Source organism: the organism of the source record quoted next, unplaced genomic scaffold (genome assembly GCF_019419815.1).
Source record: "Pyrus x bretschneideri cultivar Hongxiangsu unplaced genomic scaffold, Pyrus_bretschneideri_v1 Contig11, whole genome shotgun sequence".
NCBI lineage: Eukaryota > Viridiplantae > Streptophyta > Magnoliopsida > Rosales > Rosaceae > Pyrus > Pyrus x bretschneideri.
This window is the reverse complement of record NW_025999402.1, coordinates 7929124-7952184: the sequence shown is the minus strand read 5'-3', so window position 1 is coordinate 7952184 and position 23061 is coordinate 7929124. Positions and strand designations below refer to the sequence as shown.

General features: G+C 38.8%; 2 protein-coding genes across 2 annotated transcripts; one reads left to right on the top strand and one right to left on the bottom strand.

The window, feature by feature from the left end:
• Positions 1-4005: 4005 nt before the first annotated feature.
• Positions 4006-4695, bottom strand: LOC103926739. Its single transcript, XM_048577336.1, has 2 exons — positions 4453-4695; positions 4006-4371 (listed from the first exon to the last, which is right to left on the bottom strand). Exons 1-2 carry the CDS (start codon positions 4693-4695, stop codon positions 4006-4008), a joined length of 609 nt encoding a protein of 202 aa, XP_048433293.1.
• Positions 4696-16857: 12162 nt separating this feature from the next.
• On the top strand, positions 16858-20503 carry LOC125473846 (calcium-transporting ATPase 12, plasma membrane-type-like). The gene has a single exon (XM_048577179.1). It carries the CDS (start codon positions 17183-17185, stop codon positions 20276-20278), a length of 3096 nt encoding a protein of 1031 aa, XP_048433136.1. The 5' UTR covers positions 16858-17182; the 3' UTR covers positions 20279-20503.
• The last annotated feature ends 2558 nt before the right edge of the window (positions 20504-23061 follow it).

Genomic DNA, 23061 nt, shown 5'->3' with positions numbered 1-23061 from the left:
TGACCAAACCCATCTTCTTCTTTCTCTTTCTAGCTTCTCTCATCTTCTCGTCCGATCACTCCTTTTTCACCATTTGCAGTGCAGCACTTGAGGACTCTAATGAAGTTGGTAATACCTCTCTCTTTCTATACACACGTACAAATCAGAAGCAAAGCAGAGCAGAGCTTTATCCTTTCTTATATGCCTAAACCTTAAGATAAATCAGAAGCAAACCTTCTGAAAAAAAATGAATAGAGAAGTAATCAATTTTTCTTACTTCTCTCTCAATTTTTCTTGTTTCCTTTGTAGAAACTGAGAATCTAGAGAGAGATTTCAATTAGAGAGAGAGAGAGAGAGAGAGAGAGAGAGAGAGAGAGTAAAATAAGATTGTGATTTCATTAACATCAACAGATCATTACACAAGGTATTTATGCATAAATATCCTATCCCAACCATATGTGCAAGCTAAGCATAATGTACAACTAATCACTAACCATGCTAAACTTAGTAGCTACGTAATCATCTAATCTGGTACATTGTTGTTTGAGAGGTTGTACACTCAACACACCCCCTCAAGCTGAAGGTAGGAGATTGAACTAAGAGCTTGTGAGTAAGATCTGCAAATCGATCAACATCAAAATACTTGGTAAAAATATCAGCAATTTGAAGAGCTGAAGCAACATGATACTCACCAATATGACCAAGTAAAACTTTCTCCCGGAACATGTTGTGTCCTAGCATGGAAAACAAGATTAAATGCAAGCGCAATTGCACTTTTGTTGTCACAGTATATGGCAGGAGTCTTTAACAAAGGAAATGAGATATCCTGCATAATTTTGCACACCCAGGTTATTTCAGCAGCAATTTGAGCAAGAGACCCATATTCTACTTCGGTTGACGATTTAGCTATTGTTGCTTGTTTCTTAGCACTCCAAGAGATGAGATTAGGGCCTAGAAAAACACAATACCTACTGGTGGATCTTCTGTCCACAGGATAACCTGTCCAATTTGTATCAGACCAAGCAGTGAGGCATTGAGTGCCTTTAATGAACCAAAAACCATAATCAATAGTGCCCTTGAGATATATCAAAATACGCTTGATTGCTTGAAGATGACATGTTGACAAACTTGATTGACAGCAAAGGCTAAATCAGGCCTTGTCCATGTGAGATACTGTAAAGCACCAATTGTGGATCGATAAGAAGTAGGATCAGATAAGAGAGTGCCTGAGTGATTAAGTTTTGAGGTAGACACAGGTGTTGCACAAGGTTTAACTCCAAGCATGTCTGTTTTCTTGAGTAAATCTAAAGCATATTTAGATTGGTGCATAAACACACCCTTGGATGGCCTTTGAACTTTAATGCCTAAGAAATAATAAATATCTCCCAGATTCTTAACAGGAAACATAGCTTGAAGTTTGGAGATGATGGATTGACGCTCAGTGGTTAAACTTCCAGTGATGATTATATCATCAACATAGACTAAGATGAAAGTAATGGAAGTATCTCTTTTGATAAAGATACTTGTATCAGAGTAGGAGGAACTGAAACCTAAAGAGGCAATAGCATTGTAGAAGGCTTCATACCAAGCTCGAGTAGCTTGTTTAAGACCATATAGTGATTTCTTAAGCTTGCAAACATGATGAGGTTTGGAAGGATCCAAAAAACCAGGAGGTTGGATCATGTACACATATTCCTTCAAATGACTGCAATAGATAGTATAATCCTGATAGTAGTAGGTTTTGCAACAGGACTAAAGGTTTCTGAGAAATCCAAACATTCCTGTTGATGAAAACCTTTGGCAACAAGTCTTGCCTTATACCTTTCAATGGTACCATCTGGTTTGTGTTTAACTTTGAAAACCTGTTTGCAACCTACAAGGTTGTAATTGGAGTTGTGTGGAACCAAATCCCAAGTTCCAATCGATTGCAAGACTTGAAATTCATATTGCATAGCTTCCATCTAGTGAGCATGCTTAGATGCTTGGAGAAATGTAGATGGAGTAAAGGGTAACTTTGGGAGAGGATCAACCGTGGATAGAAGGTGGTGTTTGGTTGCAGTAAACACCTTGGGTTTATGAATGCCTGCCTTTGCTCTTGTAACCATTGGATGAGTATTGATAGGAGCTAAAGGTTGTGAAGAAGATGGTTGAGAAGCAGCTGAGGTAGATAAGATAGGATGAGAGGACTCTGTGTTAGAAGAGGCTGTTGATGATGAACTTGATGCCTCTAGGGGAGTTGCAGATGTACGGGGCTTTGCAAGATATAACACAGGCAGTGGAAGAGATATAAAAGCAATGGTGTGATGATGTGAACATGTATTATGAACTGAGACTTAAGAAGTGAGATGTTGATAAGGAAACACAAATTCATTAAATACCACATGTCTCGAAATGTAGAGCCTATTAGTGACAAGATCGAAGCATCTATAACCATAATTCAAGCTATAACCCAGAAATACACACTATTTACTCTTGGCATCTAACTTGTCACTTGCATATGGCTTTAGCCATGGATAACAAGCACAACCAAAAGTCTTTAAAGTATGATACTTGAGAGATGCATGAAATAGACGTTCCCAAGACTAATCACAGAAGACTGATGAGGTAATCGATTAATAAGATATATAGCAGTTTGGAAAGCTTCAACCCAAAACTTTGTAGGTAAACCATTGTGAAATAATAGGGTTCGGCCCATTTCAAAAACATGATAATGCTTCCTTTCTGCACACCCATTTTGCTCAAGAGTGTGAGGATAACTCAACTGATTGGTGATACCTTGATCATTAAGAAAACTTTGTAATGATTTATTCAGAAATTCACCCCCTGAATCAGATCTTTTACATTGAACTTTGAGCTCAAGTAAAGTTTGAACCTTTAAGATAAAAGTCTTGAGAGTGGAAAAGACATCAGACTTAAAGTATAGAGGATAAAGCCAGCTATATTTAATAAAGTCATCCACTATTATTATGTAAAACTTGTATCCAGTACATGAGAATGTGGGAGAAGGACCCCATACATCAGTGTGAAGTAATTGAAGTGGCCTAGTGGATGTACAAGGTAAAGTTGTAAATGGTAGTCTATAATCTTTGCCTAATTGACGAGTTGTGCACACAGACAATTTATTAATAGAACCAATTACAGGCAGATGATTTTTTTTCACCACAGAACTTAAAATGCTAATAGAAAGATGTCCAAGGTGTTGATGCCAAATCTGGAAATCAGCCTTAGTAATCATCAGAACAGTTGGTGAGATTGCAATCCCAGAGACACCATTTGAAGCATTCCAGTAAAAGGGGTACAAGCCTCCTTTACTAGGGCCTTAGAAAAGCATCTTCCCAGTTCTTAGGTCCTTAACATAGAATCCAAATGGATCAAATGTTAGAGAACACCAATTGTCATATACAAACTTGTAAACAGAGAGCAAATTAAGAGATGCCTGAGGAACTAAAAGCACATCATTCAATCTAAAGGTAGCATTATTTGTGCTAATGAGAGCAGATCCAGTATGAGAAATGCACAAACCTTTTCCATCACCAACAAACAATTGATCATTGCTAGAGTATGGAATTACAAAATTGAGGGCAGAAGGGTTAGGTGTGACATGATAAGATACACCACTATTAGTAAGCCAATAGTTAGGAGGGGCAAATGCATTCATAGCAGACATTGCAGTAGGAGCTTGTGCATTCGAGTTCGAGGAAAATTGAGAGAGACGATTGCATGTAGGAGCCCAGTGACCATATTGAAGACATAGTTGACATTGAACAGAGAGCCTAGAGGAGTTGGATTGACTAAATGTCTGACGAGAGGGGCCAGCACCAAGAGTACCACCAAAGTTGTTATGATTCCAGTTGTTAGGTTTGTTTCCCCCAAAATTACGATTCTGATTGTACCGATGTTGATTTTGGAAATGACCATGAGAATTACCCCTGTTCGACTGAGCACTAGAGATGTTAGATTATGCTGCATAAGCATGAAATGGTGCAGCGAATGAGGAAGAAGCTCTGGTTTTGCCTTTTTTTGGAGCTAGATCTCTTTGCTCAATAGAAGGTTATGAAGTTCATTAGCTGTCACAGACTCATTGCAAGTCTCAATAAAGTCAACAAATGACTCATAGTCATCAGGAAAACCAAATAAAATGTATGCAACGAGATCTGATTCAGAAATTGGTTTACTAGCAGCAGCAAGTTTATTAGAGATATCTTTGATCGAACTACGATAATCAGTCATAGAAGAGTCACATTTCTGAATCGTTTGAATCTTTGGTCGAAGGCCGTGAACATGTATACGTGAAGCACCAGAGAACTGATGCTTAAGAGACTGCCAAAGGGAACGAGAGTCTTCCGTTCCAATAGTCAAAGGAAGAAGATCTTCGGAGAGTGTTAAGTTGATCTAGATCATCAGAATTTGATCATGCTCGTACCAGGTCTCATAGGGAGGATTAAGAACACGAGATCCAAAGAAATTGAGAACAAATTCAGGAGGGTAGAGACCCTCACCATTGACGAGGCCAAGAAGCTTGAAACGTTTCAGTACAGGAATGAAGAGATTGCGCCAAGTGATGTAGTTCTGACGATTGAGCTTTGTCCAAATCATTCCAGCAACATTCGCAATGGAAATCGACATGATTGAAGGATTAGAGATCTCGCTGGGAGGGAGATTCACTGGGGAATTAGGTGAAGAAGGAGAATTGGAGGAGTTCGCAGCAGTCGCCATAACCTAATTTGGTGAATTGAGGACGAAAAGAAAGAAATCCAAGATACAGCGACTTATTTGGGAGATAGGAAAATTCAAGAAACGCAAGAAAGTTTCAAGAAAGAGAGGGAAATAAAGGATCAAAGTCGGTTAGACAATGACTCTGATACCATGTAGAAACTGAGAATCTAGAGAGAGATTTCAGTTATAGAGAGAGAGAGAGAGAAAATTGTAGAGATAGAGAGTAAAATAAGATTGTGATTTCATTAATATCAACAGATCATTACACAAGGTATTTATACATAAATATCCTAACCCAACCATATGTGCAAGCTAAGCATAATTTTTCAGTTGAACACCGGCGCTGGAAAACGCCACCTGGAGAACGAAAGAGATTGTTGGGAGGAAGGATGGCTTCTTTTAGATCTGGTGTAGCAAATTGGATTCTGGAGGAGATTGGGTCAAAAGGGTAAGCCCTGGTTTGAAAATGGGTTGGAATCAAATAATATAGGAGTTTTATGTGGCAGAAAGTTCTGGCTTGAGCTGGGATTGAAGTTTTCTAGTTCTGCAAGGGTTTTGCGAGAGACATGCTGAAAGTGTGAGGAAGGTAGGGGAAAGGAGGGCAATGTTGGCAAATTGAAAAATTCATTAAAGAATTTACTATTCACCCGTGTTTTTCAATTAAGTTGGTTTTTTGAAGTTGCTTTTTGCAGCTTTAGATTTTTGACTTATTTTCATCCAAAACTTTGAAATAAAGCTGATTTGGAGTGTTTACCAAACACCAAAAACTCTCCCACCTTTTTTTGATACCCATTTTTTTTTAAATCACCTTAGTACCAAACCAGGGCTAAGACTCATTCTGTAAATCCTTAAAGCAGCTTATGCTATGCCCTGGCCTGCTATGGGGAAGTCTCTTCTCCCATTAACATTTTCAAAGAAAAAAATAATGAAATTTCACTTCTAACTTTCTCTTGGAGCATCTTCAAATGAGAGATATAAAAATCATATTTACATCTCATTTAAACAGATCTTTGCTCTAACTAGAGATGTAAATTTACATTTGGTCCCCCCTCTTGTTTGTTAAATATAATGTGTGTAAGGTAGTTAAGTTGGTTAGGATTCTATGAGCTGAGATTGTGACAAGTGTCAACATCTTGTGAGCTTTGTATTAGCTTAGTAGTTAAGCAATGTAATATATATACAAATTGTATAAGTGTAATATTGAATTATTCTCAATACAATACACAAATATACTTTCTTCCTTTGCAAGATGGTTATTTCTCCTTCTGTTTACATGGTATCTTTCACCTAAAAAGCTTCGACTTGAAGGTTTCTTGATCTTGGTTCTTCTACTTCCATTCCTACTGCGCTTCACGATCGATCTTCTTTTCTTGGGATCGTGATTGCTCTCTGCTTCTCTAAACTAGGTGCATCTTCTTCTTCGCACACCAAGTGTTTGTTCTAATTTCTCAGAGAAAATTTTCATCTGGGTTTCTTCTTTCGATCTTCTACAATGGTGACTTTTGCTCAGTTGCAGATTCTTCAATCTTTTATAACGTTTCTTATATCAACAGTCTCATCTTCTGTGACTGTCAAACTTGATGATTACAACTATTTGATTTGGAATTTTCAATTCAAATTGCTTCTTGAAGGTCATGGTCTTATGGGTTTTGTGGATGGGTATTATCTCTGTCCTCCTCGATTTATTGTGCTTACTTTTGGGGATTCCACTGTTTCTTCAAGTGATGGACCATCTACAATTAAAAGTAATGAGTTCAAGATCTGGAAAATGCACGATTGGGTATTGATGCAATTGATCATAACCACTTTATCCCCTCATGCTGTTTCTTGTGTAATTGGTAGTATTAGTGTTCATGATTTGTGGGTGCATCTTAAAGAACAATTTTTTATTGTTACTCAAGTTATGACCTTTCAGATGAAATCTGAGTTACAAAACATCAAGAAAGGTACTGATTCGATTTCACTATATTTGCAACGAATTTAAGAAGCTTATGATTATCTGTTTACTACTGGAGTTCAATTCGATGATGGTGATATTGTCATATTAACCCTAAATGGTTTCCCATCTGAGTACAATACTCTGCGATCCATTATTCGAGGTCGTGAGAATGTTATCTCCATGAAAGATCTTAGATCTCAGTTACTTGTTGAAGAAGCAATGGTTGAAAATGTTCCTATTACCCCTTCTTATCTGCAATGGTTTCTTGAAATAATGGCAGTCACTCAAAATCTTATGGTGATTCTCCCAAGGCTGAGGATTCTTCATCTGGTATTTCCTATGGGGGTTCTTCTCAATCCTATTTCTACTCTTCTGGGTTCAAGCTAAACTACAGTAAGAACAAAAACAGAGGTAAATTTCAAGCTCCTGGTATTCTTGGTACTTCTCCACCAAGGCAACATGGATTTTCTAGTACATTATGTCAGATTTGTGGAAAGTTTGGACATTTGGCTCCTACCTGTAGATTCAGGAATTTTGATAGTGCAGTATATGAGGGTTGTCAAATTGTCAGAAGAAGAATCATAGTGCCAAATACTGTCATTTCATGAACTCAAACGTTTCACCTCAAGCTCAGACAGCCATAAATGTTTCAACATCACAAGCTCATGAACCAAGTGTTCCTCCTCAAAAACTGTGGCTTATTGATTTCAGAGCATCTTCATATATGACTGTTGTTACACCCGCCCCTGCTTATAAGGATAATTCTGTAATTTTTCCCTAAAAATTTATAGAATTATCACTTTAGTCCTCATTTTGTCACACAACCAAGATCTGAAATTTAAATTATTACTCTACCTTAGACTGCCACGTGGCAGCACCCTAACCCACTTCCCTTTTTTTTTTCTCTTTTGTCCCCCCCACCTGCCGTGTCCCTCATCTCTCCTTTCTTCTTTTTCTTTTTCCTTTCTTTTCTTTTCTTTTCTTTTGGTTTGTCTGCATCTTTTTCCTTTCTTTCGAAAACTCCTCCATCTCTCTCTTCTTCTTCCCCGTGAAAGACACACACACATACTTACACCCACAGCTACACCTACGCGAGGAAATCATCACCATCGTCGTCGTTCAACTGCATCCCTCTCTCTCTTTCTCTCTCCCCTGCTCGCGGTGCCGGAGGACACGAACACCTCCGGCGAGTTTTAGCTTGTTTTCCGGTTGGGTAAGCATGGTTTCTCCCTTTTTAGTCTTATTAGATGTTGATTAAATGTAGTTACTGAGTTGGGTTCTTGATTGTCCAAGGTTTTGGAGTGATTTGGCACGGGTGAAGGCACCCAAATTTTCCGGCGAGTGTGTGTGGTTTCCGAGGGCATTTCCGGCCACCACAAGCCGTTTCACGGCGAACCCAAGGTATAAAACTACTCCTCTCCTCTAGTGCTTCATTTTGGTACCTAGATCGGAGTCTAGGTTGTAGGAATGGCGTCGGCCGGAGCTATGGAAGCTCCGGTGTTCTTCTCCGGCGCACCCAGGCCTTCGGGCCGTTCTCCACCCACACACACACGGGCCTTAGGCTCGTTTGGTCTCTGGCCCAATACCCTCACCCTTTCCTTTTTATTTTTAGTTATTTCATTTTAAAAACCCAAAAGGCCTTAGGGCCTTGGTTGCAGCCCAAAACCCATTTCCCCTTTGTCTTAAGGCCTTCGGGCCTGTTAACCAAAACCCAAACCCATTTTCTGTTTTACCCAACCTAACCCACCTAAAAACCTAAACCCATTTACCCAAAGCCCAAAACCTAATGACCCGTGACCCGTACCCGTTGACCCGTGACCCATGACCCGTACCCGTTGACTCTGACATGTTGACTTTGACCCGTTGACCGTTGACCGGGTCAACGTTGACTTTGACTTTGACTAGTCAACGATCAACGTTGACTTTGACCGTTGACTTTTTGAGTTTTCGTGCGGGGACCCTCCTAGGCTAATTTCGACGTTCTAAACCCGTTTCCGATGTCCGTTTTCTCAAATTCAATCGTTTGAGTAGAGTTTGACTGAAAGTACTCAATTATGTGTTTAGGTGCGATTCTTAGCGGTGATTCCGTTATTCCTGTTTGGTACGGCTTGCACCCTCGGTGTACAGTGAGTGGACCCCTTCTAAAAATGCATGTTTTAATGGTAGAATTGCATACACAGAAAAGCATGACTTTACGATTATGTTTTATGAAACGTTTTGAGATAACATGCTTACTAAGGCTAGTTTGAAGTATTACTATTTTTCCTATAACCCATGTTCTTATATAATATTTGATGGATGACGATATGATATTTAGAACATGTTTAGAACACTTCTTTATAGTATAGATGATGGATGACTTTATACTATGAAGTTGATTTTCAATATATGTATGTTCATTGGTTTTATACTTACCTAGTGGTCCTTTCCGCTACGGGACGAAGGGATAGATCCGGTCCGTCCCAGGCGACGGTTTGGTGTTGGCATAGGGCCTGAAGTGTGTTTTCCTCTGACTGTCTGCTCAGAGACGGGGAGCCGGCAAGGGGCCTGAAGTGCATTTTCCTCTGACTATCTGCTCAGAGACGGGGAGCCGGCATGGGGCCTGAAGTGTTATATCGGACATTCACTAGTGTTTATTATTTATGCGATTTAGGATTTGAGACATTTCACGATATGCTAGATTTCGGAAAACCTATATTCATTATTATACTTGTGTTTCCATAAACCTGGGGGTTAATATGTTGATAACTGTTTTACTATTACTGTATATATAAACTTGGTCCACTCACCCTTGTTTTGCGCCCCCTTCAGGACCTAGGAACGAGGATTACGACATAAGCTACGAGGCGTTCCCCTACCAGTGATTTGTGTCATTTTCGCTCCGCTTCACCACTTATTGTAATAGCACTTCTTTATTCTTAGTTCTGCTTGTACTCTATATTAGAATTATGCTCTGGACGTGCTGTGTGTTTACCTAATTTCAATATTTAGAAGTAGAACTTGTATTTGGGTTTTTAGCCTTTATTGCTTACTTTAGTTTATTTTCTTAGTTTTTGTTTAATTAAATGGCTTGCGTCACCCTTCGGGTGTCGGCCAGCACGTGACCATCTCGATGTCCCTAGGACCTCGGGGTCGGGGCGTGTCAACTGTTGATCTGACTAATTTGTCATCGACTTCCCCATATCCTACTAATGAAACAATTCAGACTGCGAGTGGTGTAGGTTTATCAATATTTCATATTGGTTCATCTACTCTTCATACTCCATTCAAACCTTTGCAACTTAATTCAGTCCTTTATGTTCCTCGATTATCTCATAATCTTTTGTTTGTGCATAGACTATGTTTGGACAATAATTGTTGGTTGATATATGATGTTTTCTATTTCTGGATCCAAGACAAAGCCATATGGAGGATTCTCTTTCAAGGCCAATACAGTAATCGATTGTACCTAATACCACTTCAGCTAAGAGTAATGCTGTCACTTCCAAGGCTCAAACTGCATATCTTAGACATCAACGATCTTCCAATCTTTGGCATAATAGATTAGGTCACCCCTCCAATTTTGTGGTGTCTATCATGTTAAAGAAATGTAATGTGTCTGTGTTACTTAATTCATTGTCTATGATGTGTCATACATGTCTTGAAGGAAAATTTTGTAAATTGCCATTTGTCAATTCTATGTCTAAGTTAATACATCCCTTTCTGGTCATTCATAGTGATGTATGTGGTCCATTTCCTTGTACTTCCATAGATGGTTTTAGGTACTATGTGACATTCATTGATGAATGCACAAGACATTATTAGTTGTTTCCCATTATCAATAAAAGTGATGTTTTCTCTACTTTTGTTGGCTTCTATAATTATGTTTCCAATCATTTTGCTACTTCCATCAAAACATTACAAAGTGATGGTGGAGGTGAATACCATAGTAAACCATTTCAAAAGTTTATGTTGGAAAAAAAGATTAAACATTAACTGTCCTGCCCTTACACACCTGAGCAAAATGGTTTAGCCGAAAGGAAGCATAGACATGTCATTGAAACAACTATAACCCTATTGCAAATAGCCTGTTTACCACCAACTTTCTGGTATTTTGCATGCCAAACTGCTGTGTACCTTATAAATATAATGCCTTCATCTACACCTCATAACAAATCTCTTTTTGAACTACTATTTGATGTTGTTCCAGATATCCAACATCTCATAATCTTTGGTTGCTCAGTATTTCCACTATTAAAACCCTATAACAGTACCAAATTACAACCCAAGACAACCAAATGTATTTTCCTAGGCTATGCTTCCAAATACAAGGGTTTCATTTGTTATGACATAATTCATACAAAGTTCTACATTTCCAGACATGTAGTGTTTGATGAGTCTGAATTTCCATATCCCACCCTATCTGTTAAATGTCATGTGTTCATGCATTACACTCCTGCATCGATTGTCCTTCCATTATCTTCATCTATATTAGTTAATGGTGACAATCATATAGTGTAATTTCCATCCTCTGTACCAACTACAACCTAATATTATGTCACCAAATTCTGATCAGTAAAGTGGTACTCCCAGCTCATTACAATCCATTACTGCATCAACAGATCAATAATCCTTTTCTGCAATCCTTGTGGCTCCTAAGATTCCAAGTTGGTCATGTTTTGAGACCTCTAGTGAGTCCACTTCTGAGATCCTTAGTGCCACTGATGTTAAATCGCATCATGAGTTTCAACCTGACAGCTTGTAGGTTATTCTCCCTATTCCTCATATGAACATTCAATTTATGCAAACAAGAGCTAAGAATGGTATTTCGAAGAAGAAAGCTTTTTTTTTTCCCCAATGGTTAAAGAAGGTGAACAAGTGGATCTTTCACAAGTTGAACCTGCTACTTACAAGTCTGTTATCAAGTCTCCTTTTTGGTTCTCTGCTATGGAAGAAGAATTAAATGCTCTTAAAACTCAAGACACTTGGTCTATGGTTCTATTACCTAGAAACAAGAACTTGGTAGGCTGCAAGTGCGTCTTTCAGATTAAGAAGCATGCTGATGGATTTATTTCTAGGTATAAAGCATGCTTTGTTGCCAAAGGTTTCAATCAAGAAGACGGTATTGACTATGGAGAAACCTTTAGCCAGTTGTTAAACATACAACTCATCTAACTTTGGATGGTCAGTGCGTCAACTTGATGTGAAGAATGATTTTCTTCATGGAATTCTTCAAGAGGAAGTATATATGTCACAGCCACCTGGATTTAGTGGTCCTCACAATCCTACACATGTTTGCAGATTGCATAAGTCATTTTATGGCTTAAAACAAGCCCTAAGGGCATGGAATGAAATATTTACATCATTTCTTCCTTCTCTGGGGTTCTTTTCAACATATATTGGAAGGTCTGTGGTCATTCTTCTTCTTTATATGGATGACATTATAATTACAGGAAGTGATTCAGAGTCCATTGCTGCAATGATTAGTGCTTTGACCAAGGAATTTGATATTAAAGATTTAGGTTCCCTTCATTATTTTCTTGGGATCCAAATCACACAGAATTCAAGTGGAATGTTTCTCTCTCCATCCAAATATGTTTCAGATTTGTTGGTTAAGGCAGACATGGTTCATTCCAAACCTTGCTCCACACCTTGCTTACCTTATAATAGATTGTTAAAAGATGATGGTCATCCTTTCAATAATCCATCTTTGTCTAGAAGTATTATGGTTGCTCTTCAATACCTGACCTTTACTAGACCTGATATATCCTTCTCAGTTCATCAGGTTTGTCAGTTTATGCATTGTTATATGGAATCTCATTATGCTGATGGAAGAGAATTCTCAGGTATTTGAAAGGAACTACTGAGTTTGGAATTCATTTTAGCAAAGGTGACTTGGATCTCCATGTATTTAGTGATGCTGACTGGGCTGGAGATCCTAATGATAGGAGGTCTACCACATGTTTAGTTGTGTGTTTAGGGCCAAATCCTATTTCTTGGTATTTCAAGAAACAAAATACAGTCTCAAGATCATCTAGAGAGGTTGAATATTGAGCCCTCTCAAGTACTTCTGCAAAAATTGATTGTATCAAACAACTTCTTCAGTTTATGCAGATAAATGTTCCTTGTCCACAACACTGTTTTGTGATAATCTCTCTGCCATAGCCCTTGCTTATAATCCAATAATGCATCAGCGGACAAAACATATTGAGGTTGATGTCCATTTTGTCCGAGAGAGAGAGTTGCAAAAAAGCTTATGCATGTGCATTTTGTTTCCTTCAATGAACAATTTGCTGATATTTTTACAAAGGGTTTATCCACTCATTTGTTTCGAACACATTGCTACAATCTCAGACTTGGCAAACCTCACTCTGAGATTGAGGGAGGATGTTTAATATAATGTGTGTAAGGTGGTTAAGTTGGTTAGGATTCTATGAGCTGAGATTGTGACAAGTGTCAACATCTTGTGAGCTTTGTAGTAGCATAGTAGTTAAGCAATGTAACTAGATATATACACATTCTATAAGTGCAATCTGGTATTATTCTCAATACAATACACAAATATACTTTCTTCCTCAGCAAGATGTTCTTTCTCCTTCTGTTTACACTGTTCAACTCTCGGGGCTATTGTTTCTTTTCTTTTTTTTTCATATTGGAGATATAAAAAGACACGTAACATAATTAATTACATCTTTCAGCCAAGATGAGCATTTACATTTTCTTATAATTTTTGGGCAACAAGAGATGCATATGCATCCCAATTGAAAATGCTCTTAGTTCTAAAATCCTTATTAGTTACTGTCTTTAAGCCCTATTCGAAAGAGTAACGCTAGACATGTCACAATTTTGTACGTTTCTTGTTACCCAAAAACGTTTTTCATAATATAATAATGAAGTATGTGAAGGATATAAAAAAGTAAGGGAGCCAAATGATGGTTAGGCTATTTAAATATGTGTGACTCACATGTATTATAAAATTTAGTTGATAAATTAAATTACTAGACCCTATTTAAATACGTGTGACTCACCTATATTATAAAATTTAGATGATAAATATGATCAAAATAACATCATTTATACCAAAAAGGTGTCCCAAGAAACTACACTCCCTTTCGCTAAAGAAAAGAGAAATCTCCATGAACTTTCCATTAGTTAGATCCATTTTTTCTAATTGTGAAGTTTGGCAAATAACATGATTCTCTTGAAATATAAGAGGAAATCCCCATCTCAAGTAAGATATATGTTGAGCTATTAACAAGCAAGATTTTGTATAGGAAAATAACAACATTTATACCAAAAGGGTGTACCAAGAAACTATGCTCCCTTTCGTTAAAGGAAAAAAGAAATCTCCACGAACTTTCCATTAGTTAGATCCATTGATCTAAAGGTGAAGTGTGGCAAATAACATGTGTAACAACTCGTCCCGAAGTTTACGGAACAAAAAGGTATTTTTATAATTTCACTATGTTTGGGGTACTTCTCTTTAAAAATTGTTTTTGGATCTTAATTTGTGTGCCAAGGGGCCCCATTGATTTTGGGTTTGTCTCCCAGTCCCAATTAATCTCCCTTACATTTCCCGTAATTCTATCACATATCTCTCTCTCTTTCTATCTCAGCTCTTTCCCTCAACTCTCTATACTCTCTCCTCCCTGGTGGTCAACGCCCAAAAACACACATACACACTACTATTGAACCACCACCATCCTTTGTTTCCCTTCCTGCATCCTTAAAACTCAACGAAGACGTAAGAATCATCGAGCGTCGGTACAGATGAGGGATTTCGGTGAGGTTTCTCGTCCCTTTGATTTGGGTAAGCCTCGAGACACTTGAACTCTTCTCATTTTTGTCCTTGTGGCCTAAATATAACCTAAAATATGCTTGTGGATCGAGGATATAACACAGAACAACTCAGGGAGGTGTTTTCCAAGTTTAACTGGCGAGTCCGATGGCTTTTAAGGCAATTTCCAGCCAAAGCACGGCGAGTTGGATGTCATGCAAGGTACCATTCTCTTCCTCTCTTCAAGAACTATGATTTTTGTTTTTGAATCACTCGATTTCGTTGAGTATTGGCAAAATTATAAACGTTTAAAGTTTGTCTAATTTTCGGCCGAATTTCGGCCTTCTTCTTCTTGAGGTCCGACGACCCACCAAACCCAGGCCCTTCATGCCGTGACCAACATTGGGCTTTGGCCCACTAAAACCTAAAGCCCAAACCCTTTAGCCCAGAAACCCAAGGAACTCAGGCCTTTCAGGCCACCTCAAAGACCATCGAGCCTTAGGCCTATTTCAGACTTGAGCCCAAGCCCTAAACCCAATTCCCCTCAACCTTTTTCTTTTAAAACCTAAGGCCTCAGCCTTTGGGCCTCCCACCTAGGCCTGAGTAACCCAAAACCTAATCCTAAACCCATTAAATCCTAGTCCACCTAAATAGCTAAACCCTAAACCCATTTAACCCTAACTAGCCCAACCCATTTCACTAACCCAAGACCCTAGACCCCGTTGACCCTACCTGTTGACTTTGACCCATTGACCCGATCAAAGTTGACTGTTGACTTTTTAGGTTTTCGTTCGAGACCCTTCTAGGCTAAATTCGACGTCCTAAATCCGTTTTTGACGTCTCTTTTTCAATTAATCATTTGAGTAGATTTTTATTAATTGGACCCTTTATGTGCTTAGGGGCAATTTATTGTGGCATTCTGTCTCCGTTAGTTTGCGTGGCTCTCGACGGCGAAGTGTTTGTAAGTGGACCCCTTCTAAAAATGCATGTTTTATAGTATAAATGTATACATGAAAAACATGATTTAATGATTACGTTTTACGAAACGTTTTATGTGATAACATGCTTATTGAGGCTAGTTTGAATTATTACTATTTTTCCTATAACCTGTGTTCTTTATAGAATATCTAATGGATGACGATATAATATTTAGAACATGTTTCAAACACCTCTTTATAGTATAGATGATGGATGACTTTATACTATAAAGTTGCTTTTCAAATATATGTATGTTCAATGGTTTTGTACTTAACTAGTGGTCTCAATTCCGCTACAGGGCGAGGGATAGATTCCGTCCCGGGCGACAGTTACGATGTTGGCATAGGGCCTGAGATGGTTTTCCTCTAGCTATTAGCTCCTCTGGCTATTAGCGCATGGACGGGGAGCTGACACGGGGCCTGGGGGTGATTTTCCTCTGGTAATTGGCACAGAGATGGGGAGCTGGCATAGGGCCTGGAGGGATATTGGACATTCACTAGTGATTACGATATATACAAGATATGATTTGAGACATTGCACGGCATGCTAGGTTTCGGAAAACCTTTAATCATGATATATGTGTTTTCATAAAACCTGGGGGTTAGTATGTTGATAACTGTTTTATTATATATATAAATATAAACTTGGTTCACTCATGTTTGTTTTGCGCCCCATTCAGGACTTAGAATCGAGGCATACAATCCCGGCATCAAGGCACTTCCACATCAGCATCTTCAAGTCCTCTCGGTGTGGGATCCATCCTTTGTTTCATTCAATTTTATATTATTTCTTTTAGTATACTCTGAACACGTTCCTTAAATGCATCTTCAGTATTCTTGTATATTAATAAGTCTTATCTATCCCTTGTTTTCAGCATTTGCACTCAATAAATGGCTTTCGTCACCCTCGGATTTCGGCCAGCACATGCCTATCCTGGTATTCGGAGAATATCGGGATCGGGGCGTGTCAACATGATTCTCTTGAAATATAAGAGGAAATCCCCATCTCAAGTAAGATATATGTTAAGCAAAAAAAGCATTAAAGGGGGCAATATTTTGTAAAGGAAAATAACAACATTTATACCAAAAGGGTGTCCCAAGAAACTACGCTCCCTTTTGCTAAAGAAAAGAGAAATCTCCACGAACCTTCCATTAGTTAGATCCATTGATCTAAATGTGAAGTTTGGAAAATAACATGATTTTCTTGAAATATAAGAGGAAAACCCCATCTCAAGTAAGATATATGTTGAGCAAAAAAAGCATTAATTGGGGTATTGGTTAACATGCAATATTTTGTAAAGGAAAGTGCTATTCACACACCAATTTTCACTTCTAGCACAACCTTGTTAATTTTTGGCCAATGATCTCCTTCAATTCATTTGATTCGATGACTGAAAATTAAGAAGGGTGTGGGAAAAGTAAAAATAAGTGACATTACCTTTTTGTAAATCTAAGAAAGCAAAACAAGTAACGTTAAAATAGGACACGGTTTTTTCATTTTCCTTCAAAGCCAAGATCGTGTGATCAGTAGCAAAAAGATTGTGATTAATGATCCTTTTAATCAGAACCAGAATCCTTAATTGTCTCTACGGAAACCAAACACAAAGGAAGCTACAGTGAACCTTCTTCCCTCTTTCCATGAATTTTCATGGAAATCAAGATTCAGATCAATCCTATATAAACAAGTAGTGTTACATATACCTCCTCACTAGTGAAGCGTTACCTTTTGTTTTGATATATTGTTCCTGCGTTGCTTGTTTCTTCTTAATTCTGTGTTCTTGATCAACTTAAGTCTTATTTTTCTTTTCGATTCTCATGTCACTGAGGTCTCGAAAACCTGCTGGAGGACCAGCCATCTCCGATCAAGAACAGTTTCCAACCCCGAAACCTTACAAGCGGAGGTGGCGGTTGGCTCTCACAGCCATATACTTCACCAGGGCTCTTACTTCACTTGCCAAGAAACTACTAACCGGTAACAATTCCCAGTTGCTGCACTCCCTCTCGTATGTAGCCATAGACGTGCAACCCAAGAATCAAGACGATCGCGACAATGCACGTGACAAAAAACACCTTCCTTTTGTCAACATTGATCAGAAGACGCTTGCTGACATGGTGAAGGAAAAGAACCTTGAGCTTCTGAATCAATTCGGAGGGGTTCAAGAGTTGGCTGCAGTTCTTGAAACTGACATGAAGGGTGGTGTTAGCGGCGCTGAGCCTGATCTGATGCACAGAAAGAATGTTTTTGGCACCAATGAGTACCAGAAGCCGCCTGTGAAAGGGTTGCTGAGTTTCGTGCTTGAAGCTTTCAAGGACCCCACAATTATAATACTTTTGGTATGTGCAATACTCTCTCTAGGGTTTGGTATTAAACAGCATGGCTTGAAAGATGGGTGGTATGACGGTGGCAGCATCATCGTTGCTGTATTCTTGGTCGTTATTGTATCTGCACTTTCCAACTTTAAGCAGTCAAGACAATTTGAAAAGCTTTCTTCGAAGAGCGATGACATTCGTGTGGAAGTTGTGAGGGATGGACTGCGCCGTCCTACATCAATCTTTGATATTGTGGTTGGTGATCTTGTGTGTTTGAAGGTCGGTGATCAGGTTCCGGCAGACGGTTTGTTCTTAGAAGGGCATTCGTTGAAGGTGGATGAGTCTAGCATGACCGGAGAAAGCAACCACATTGAGATCAATGATGGAAGCAACCCTTTTCTTCTATCCAGTACAAAGGTGACAGATGGATTTGGCTTGATGATTGTGACTTCTGTGGGCATGAAAACACTGTGGGGAGAGATGATGAGCTCGATCAGCCGCGATTTGGATGAGCAAACACCTTTGCAAGTGCGCCTCAACAACCTGACTTCGTACATTGGGAAGGTTGGTTTGGCAGTGGCTCTCCTTGTTCTTGTGGTTTCTCTAATTCGTTATTTCACAGGAAACACCGTAGATGTCAGCGGAAATAGGGAATTTGGAGGCAGAAAGATGAAGTTTGATGATCTGATGAATGGTGTTGTGGGGATTGTAGCTGCAGCAATTACCATTGTCGTGGTTGCGATTCCTGAAGGCCTGCCTCTGGCTGTTACTTTGACCTTGGCTTATTCAATGAAGAAAATGATGAATGACAATGCTTTGGTTCGGAAGCTGTCCGCTTGCGAGACAATGGGATCGGCAACAACAATCTGCACAGACAAAACAGGTACTCTTACTTTGAATAAGATGAAGGTCACCGAGTTCTGGCTTGGTACACAAGTAATGACAGAAGAGAATATCACTGAGATAGCGCCAAACGTCCTTCATTTACTCCAAGAGGCTGTTGGTTTAAACACAACCGGAAGTATTTGTAAACCAAATTCTTCATCCCCTGAGATCTCGGGTAGCCCTACTGAAAAAGCAATACTTTCATGGGCCTTGTTTGATTTGGGTATGAACATTGATGAAGTGAAACAAGGCTGTGAGATAATTCATGTAGAAACCTTCAATTCGCAGAAAAAGAGAAGCGGTGTTTTGATTAGGAGGAACAACGAAAAGGGTACTCAGACGCATTGGAAAGGAGCTGCTGAGATGATACTCGCAATGTGCGCAAATTATTATGATAAAACTGGGGCGCTAAGAGCGATGGATGACGAAGAAAGAAAGCGTGTTGGATCAACCATTCAGAACATGGCATCAAAAAGCCTCCGGTGCATTGCCTTTGCGCATAGAATGCTTGAAGACGAGAATGATCAGGTTCCTGAGAAGCTTGAAGAGGGTGGAATGACACTTTTAGGTCTTGTGGGTATAAAGGATCCGTGCAGACCAGGAGTCAGAATAGCAGTAGACGGTTGCAGAGCTGCTGGAGTGAACGTTAAGATGATAACTGGCGACAATCTGCATACTGCAAGAGCTATAGCGTTTGAGTGTGGGATACTCAAAACATATGAAGATTTGGAGACTACTGAGTCTGTAGTAGAAGGGGTACAATTCAGAGGTTACTCACCTGAAGAGAGGATGGAAAGGATCGATAAGATACGTGTGATGGCAAGATCCTCACCATTTGACAAGCTTCTGATGGTGCAATGCTTGAAGCAGAAAGGCCATGTGGTTGCGGTCACGGGAGATGGCACGAATGATGCACCTGCGCTAAAAGAAGCAGACATTGGGCTTTCAATGGGGATCCAAGGCACCGAAGTTGCAAAGGAGAGCTCGGATATCGTCATCTTAGATGACAACTTCGCATCTGTTGTGACAGTTTTGAGATGGGGAAGGTGTGTGTACAACAACATTCAAAAGTTCCTCCAGTTCCAACTCACTGTCAATGTCGCTGCGCTTGTTATCAACTTTGTTGCTGCTGTTTCTTCTGGTAAAGTTCCACTGACTGCAGTGCAGCTGCTGTGGGTGAATCTCATCATGGACACCTTGGGGGCTTTAGCTTTGGCCACAGAAGAACCGACAAATGATCTCATGGAACAGAAGCCCGTGGGACGAACGGAACCACTCATTACTAGAATCATGTGGAGAAACCTCATCGCTCAGGCCTTGTATCAAATCACAATCTTGCTAACCCTACAGTTTAAGGGAAGATCCATCTTCGGCGTGGACGAAAAGGTCAAGAACACCCTTATTTTCAACACATTTGTTTTCTGCCAAGTCTTCAACGAATTCAATGCAAGAAAACTTGAAAAGAAGAACATATTCAAGGGGTTACTCAAAAGCAAGCTGTTTTTGGCAATAATCGTTATTACAATAGTTCTTCAACTGCTAATGGTGGAATTTCTGAAGAAGTTTGCCAGCACTGAGAGGCTGGACTGGGGGCAATGGGGTGCTTGCGTCGGAATCGCAGCATTGTCTTGGCCGATTGGCTGGCTTGTTAAGGGCATTCCAGTTTCTGGATGGCAGGTTCCAAGGCTAAGAGCTCCTGCATTGTCAAACACATAGAAATATTAAGTACTCATTTATACACCAGTAATCTTTTTCAGGTCTTTTACAGTTCAAGTTTTATGTTGTAAGTAGTTTTTCTTTAGAGATTTTCTCAACCTAGGCTTCGGAAATTTGATTACTATGGGGGTTTTCTCAAACAGCTTCAGATTTATCTTTTCTTTCTTAAGGTTTCTGCACTTTAATCACGTGCACAAAAACTAATGCCTTTTCTTCTGATTTAAATCGAGAATAAATATATCACTGTAGCAAAGGCCTATAGCTGAAGTCATTTTTCAATCAGCAATTTAATCATATCATATTAACTAAAACCCTAACCCTATAAATCACTCAGTTCAGATTGGCCCCTATTAATTCTTAGGTGACATTGTTTTACAACTTCCAAGACAATGGTACAAAGGATTATTTCACTGCTGCTGCTGATTTCTCAAATTTTCCCAGTAATTAATTAGCCAAACCAAACAGAGCAAAAAAAATTGGTAAAGTTTGCACATGATTCCAATGAATATAAACAATGAACCCTTCATTCACTGTGTTATGGAAGATTAAACAATGAACCCTAATCAGTTGTTGATTATGATTAATTAGCTTCTTTCAGCAAGTTCAGATTAATTTATAAATTCAGATTCTTTGTTGGTTTTTCTGCTTCCCTAAAGATATATATGCATAGTATTTAAGCTTCATAGTCACAAGAAAGAAGGCAAAATCGAAACTTTTATGAGAGAGAGAGAGAGAGAGAGAGAGAGAGAGAGAGAGAGTTGAGAGCGAACCTCGATTGCTTTCTGCTGCCAACGTAAATAACAGTCTTCCCGGGACCCCTAGGCCCTTGCTCCATGTGTTTTCACTGTTTTTTGTTGGAAATTGTCATAAGCAGTTCAAATGTTAGGTTTGTGTGTTTTAGGGTGGGAGAGTTGGTGCAAAGTTGTTTCCCTGGAACCCTGACTTTCTGCGTGCGTTATGTAATCTTCGGTGTCTTTGTCCGGGTGAATAATATTTCGTTGTGGTAATTATGAGTTCCCCGTCACTATGTAATCTTGGGTTTGTCGGGTAAGTTAGGTAGTCAATTTAGATTTAAAGAGATACTATAAATTATAATAGATAAGAACTGAAATATTAGTGTAGCTAGATAATATAATATGAATTTAAATAAAATTTCTCCATCTTTTATTTTTGATATACTTCTATGCATCACAGACTTTAAAGACTTTGTTGAGATAAACTCATGTGCTTTTTACCCATCAAGTCAAATCAAGTCTATATATTGTTTGCTCTTATGCACAACTGGATCGTTTGATATATACCAACTCAATTGTTCCACAAGTTCTTTATGACGAGATGTAATGAAATATATGGTGTTGGTGGCAGCCAAGGTTTAGAGTTATGGGTTATTTGGTTATTGTGGGTTGTATGGGTTTGGTTATGAGTCTTGCTTTAAATGTTATGATGTGGGTAGTTTTCCCTTTTGGGTTTATTTCTTTAGTATCTTTGATGTCATTAGACGTCTTGTTACTATTTTAAAAATCCTCGCCTAGGCGCTAGGCGGCTGGTCACCGTCTTGATTAATGCTTAGGCGTTCGAAAACTAAGAAATGACACCTAAGCCTGCTGAGGCACCGGCTTAGACCGCCTAGGCATCTGCCTAGCATGCTCAAACCCGCCTAGGTCGCGACTCACTCAAATAGAAAATAGATAACTTTCATTTTGCATTTTCTTTTTTTCAATAAATTGTAAGAGACTTGTTGCATACTTAAATGAACACACATTATATTCTTGTTCCATATGTTTTCATTATATTCCAATACTTCATAATATATATGTCATTTTATTTTATAGTTTATGATGAAATTATATATTTTAAGTATAAGCAAACATGAAATATAATATATTTACTTAAATCTACCTAGTCCGCCTAGGCACCCGCCTAAGCGCTAGGCCCCAACCCGGCGCCCGACTAGCACCTAGCGTCTTTTAAAACTTTATGAATATAATTTTTCTAGTGCAATACTGTTCATTCTACGAAAATTATAATATATTAAAAAACAAAATTATAGTTGTTGGGGTATCTCTTAAAGTTTTTTTATATGGAACTTAGGATTAAGTACCTTAAACCTCCCAATATTTTAGTGTCATTCCAAATTGGTCTCAAAATTTTTTAAACATTCTAAACAAGTGTCCAACCTATTGAAAATGTCACATCCATCAAGTCCCAATTAGTTTTTCAAACATATATTATATTCAAACCCCACCAACTGGGTATATGATGGTCAACATTAGTATTAGTTGCCTCAAAATCTAAATTTCAAACATTGATTATACAATATGGAACGCAATGATCAAACGGGTACTAAATTGAATCGAAAACGGACGCAAATTGAAATTACATCAAATAGGGTTTATATGAGCTTGTTTCTTATCATGCATTTTCCTCATATGTTGATTTTCGGATTGTAAAGCTTCCGGTTCTTTTATGTGGGTGGTAAAGATGGTGGTGGTTGCATCATGGTAATCCATACAATTTCAGCAACCTCCATAACCTTCTTCTCAATCTTGGTGGCTTGAGTTGTAGGTTGAAGTTGGTAGTTTTGCGTTGCGTTTGGAGGTGATGGCATGATGGGGTGGTGGTGACGGTTAGTTGGTGAAGGCTATGCTTCCATGACCTTCCATTGATTTTGGAGACAAAGTAACTCCTAGTTAATTTAACGGACTTTAACTAGGCTTAATGGATGTGACATTTTCAATAGGTTGGGTACTTGTTTGGAATGATAAAGACCAATTTGAAATGAC